Source organism: Chiloscyllium plagiosum, unplaced genomic scaffold, assembly GCF_004010195.1.
Source record: "Chiloscyllium plagiosum isolate BGI_BamShark_2017 unplaced genomic scaffold, ASM401019v2 scaf_10112, whole genome shotgun sequence".
In the NCBI taxonomy this organism is placed as follows: domain Eukaryota; kingdom Metazoa; phylum Chordata; class Chondrichthyes; order Orectolobiformes; family Hemiscylliidae; genus Chiloscyllium; species Chiloscyllium plagiosum.
This window is the reverse complement of record NW_025206832.1, coordinates 1-1427: the sequence shown is the minus strand read 5'-3', so window position 1 is coordinate 1427 and position 1427 is coordinate 1. Positions and strand designations below refer to the sequence as shown.

General features: G+C 54.2%; 1 protein-coding gene across 1 annotated transcript in view; it reads right to left on the bottom strand.

The window, feature by feature from the left end:
- The window catches only part of LOC122546547 (tuftelin-like), an 8929-nt gene extending 7508 nt beyond the window's left edge, over positions 1 to 1421 (bottom strand). The window contains exon 1 of the mRNA XM_043685237.1: positions 1134 to 1421. Coding sequence (XP_043541172.1) covers positions 1134 to 1325 — 192 coding nt within the window. The 5' untranslated portion in view covers positions 1326 to 1421. The remainder of the gene's footprint in view (positions 1 to 1133) is intronic.
- Positions 1422 to 1427: the final 6 nt, after the last annotated feature.

Here is a 1427-nt window from a genome sequence, read left to right as displayed (position 1 = left end):
TCCCTAGTTCCTGCACTCCCCCCCCCGGCCCCCCCCCCCGCCCCTCCACACACCATTGACGTGCCTCACGTGTGGAAGGTCTAGCCTCAAGCCAAACCTATTATAGCCCCCGATAACCCAGCTGCAGGACATCAGAGGGGGGAGGGGGAACGTGGTGCAGTCAGAGCATGACTGCTGATTGCCCCTCTCTCTCACTCTCTCCCCACCACCCCCTCACCGAATCAGGAGAGATGCCTTTGAGGAAAACGCCTTATCGTGTGACAGGGAGTTCCGGGCACTGCGCTGTGGCTTTTGGGGGTTGTTCCGTCCTGGTTATTATTTTCGAAGAGATGATTTAAGGCGGTGGGGCTGAGCTGTCTAGTAAACAGCTTGGGAGGCCTTGGGTTGAAAAAAAAGGTTGGAACAATAGAAGCAGACTGGCCGGGTGTTGCCAGCTCTCGCAGAACCAGGGTTTCGAGTTTAGTTTTGGGTTTACAGTTGGGGGTCTCGAGAGGGCAGAGGCTGCTGGAGCTTGGAAACCACCTTTTTCCCCTCTCTCGGTTAACTGTGAGACAAACCCTTTTTTTTTCCCTGGACCTACCTTTTGGCCAAGGAGGGGGGGTGGGGAGCGGTTACTGTCATGGACCCAGTTAACTAAACACTGCGTCTGTTATTCTGTTGAGGTTCCAATAAAGTTAGGCTAAAATACCAACAAAAGGATGAGGAGTTAACTAAATGGCGTTCTGCTTTAACGTTTTGACTGGTCACGTTGTATCTGGGACACAGCACGTTACGTTTACCTTAAAACGCAGAAGAACCGAGGCTAACTTCTTCAAATATTATTGAGGGAGGGGGTCTGGTCTGACCCATGACTGAAGACGTGCAGTGCATCATTCCCCCATGGCTTCATTAATTTAGAAGCCATTCCCATCCCCCATAGCTTTGCTTCCCCTGGCGGACAGTGTTTGTAATTTGTTTGGGTTCATTTTGAACAGAGCCTGTCCCTCGTGGGTCTCCGAGGGGAGGGGAGGGGAGGGAAGGGGGAGGTGGGTGTCGGTGCCAAACTATAGCGTTACAACAAAGCCCTTGTACATTTCCATGGCGGATACAGACAGACGGACTCGGGTCTGTGTCACAGACCACACACTCCTCACCTCTTCCATTCCACCCATCAGCCTCTGCAGTTCCTCAATCCTGCGGTCACGATCGGCCACGCTCTCCTCCGACCTCTGGAGCGATTCCCTCGCCTCTCCCAGCTCCCTCTTCTGCTCGAAGATCCGATCCTGTCGCGGGCGGAGATTCAAGAGGAGGGTTTCAGTCTCAGACCTGGGCTCCTGCCCAGTCATGACAAGGCGCTCGCTACTGGACGCCAAACCGACGCTCAATCGGCAAGTCTCACACTTGCAACCACTCCTAATTGCCCCCCAGAATAACCCCGGGCCCTCCCA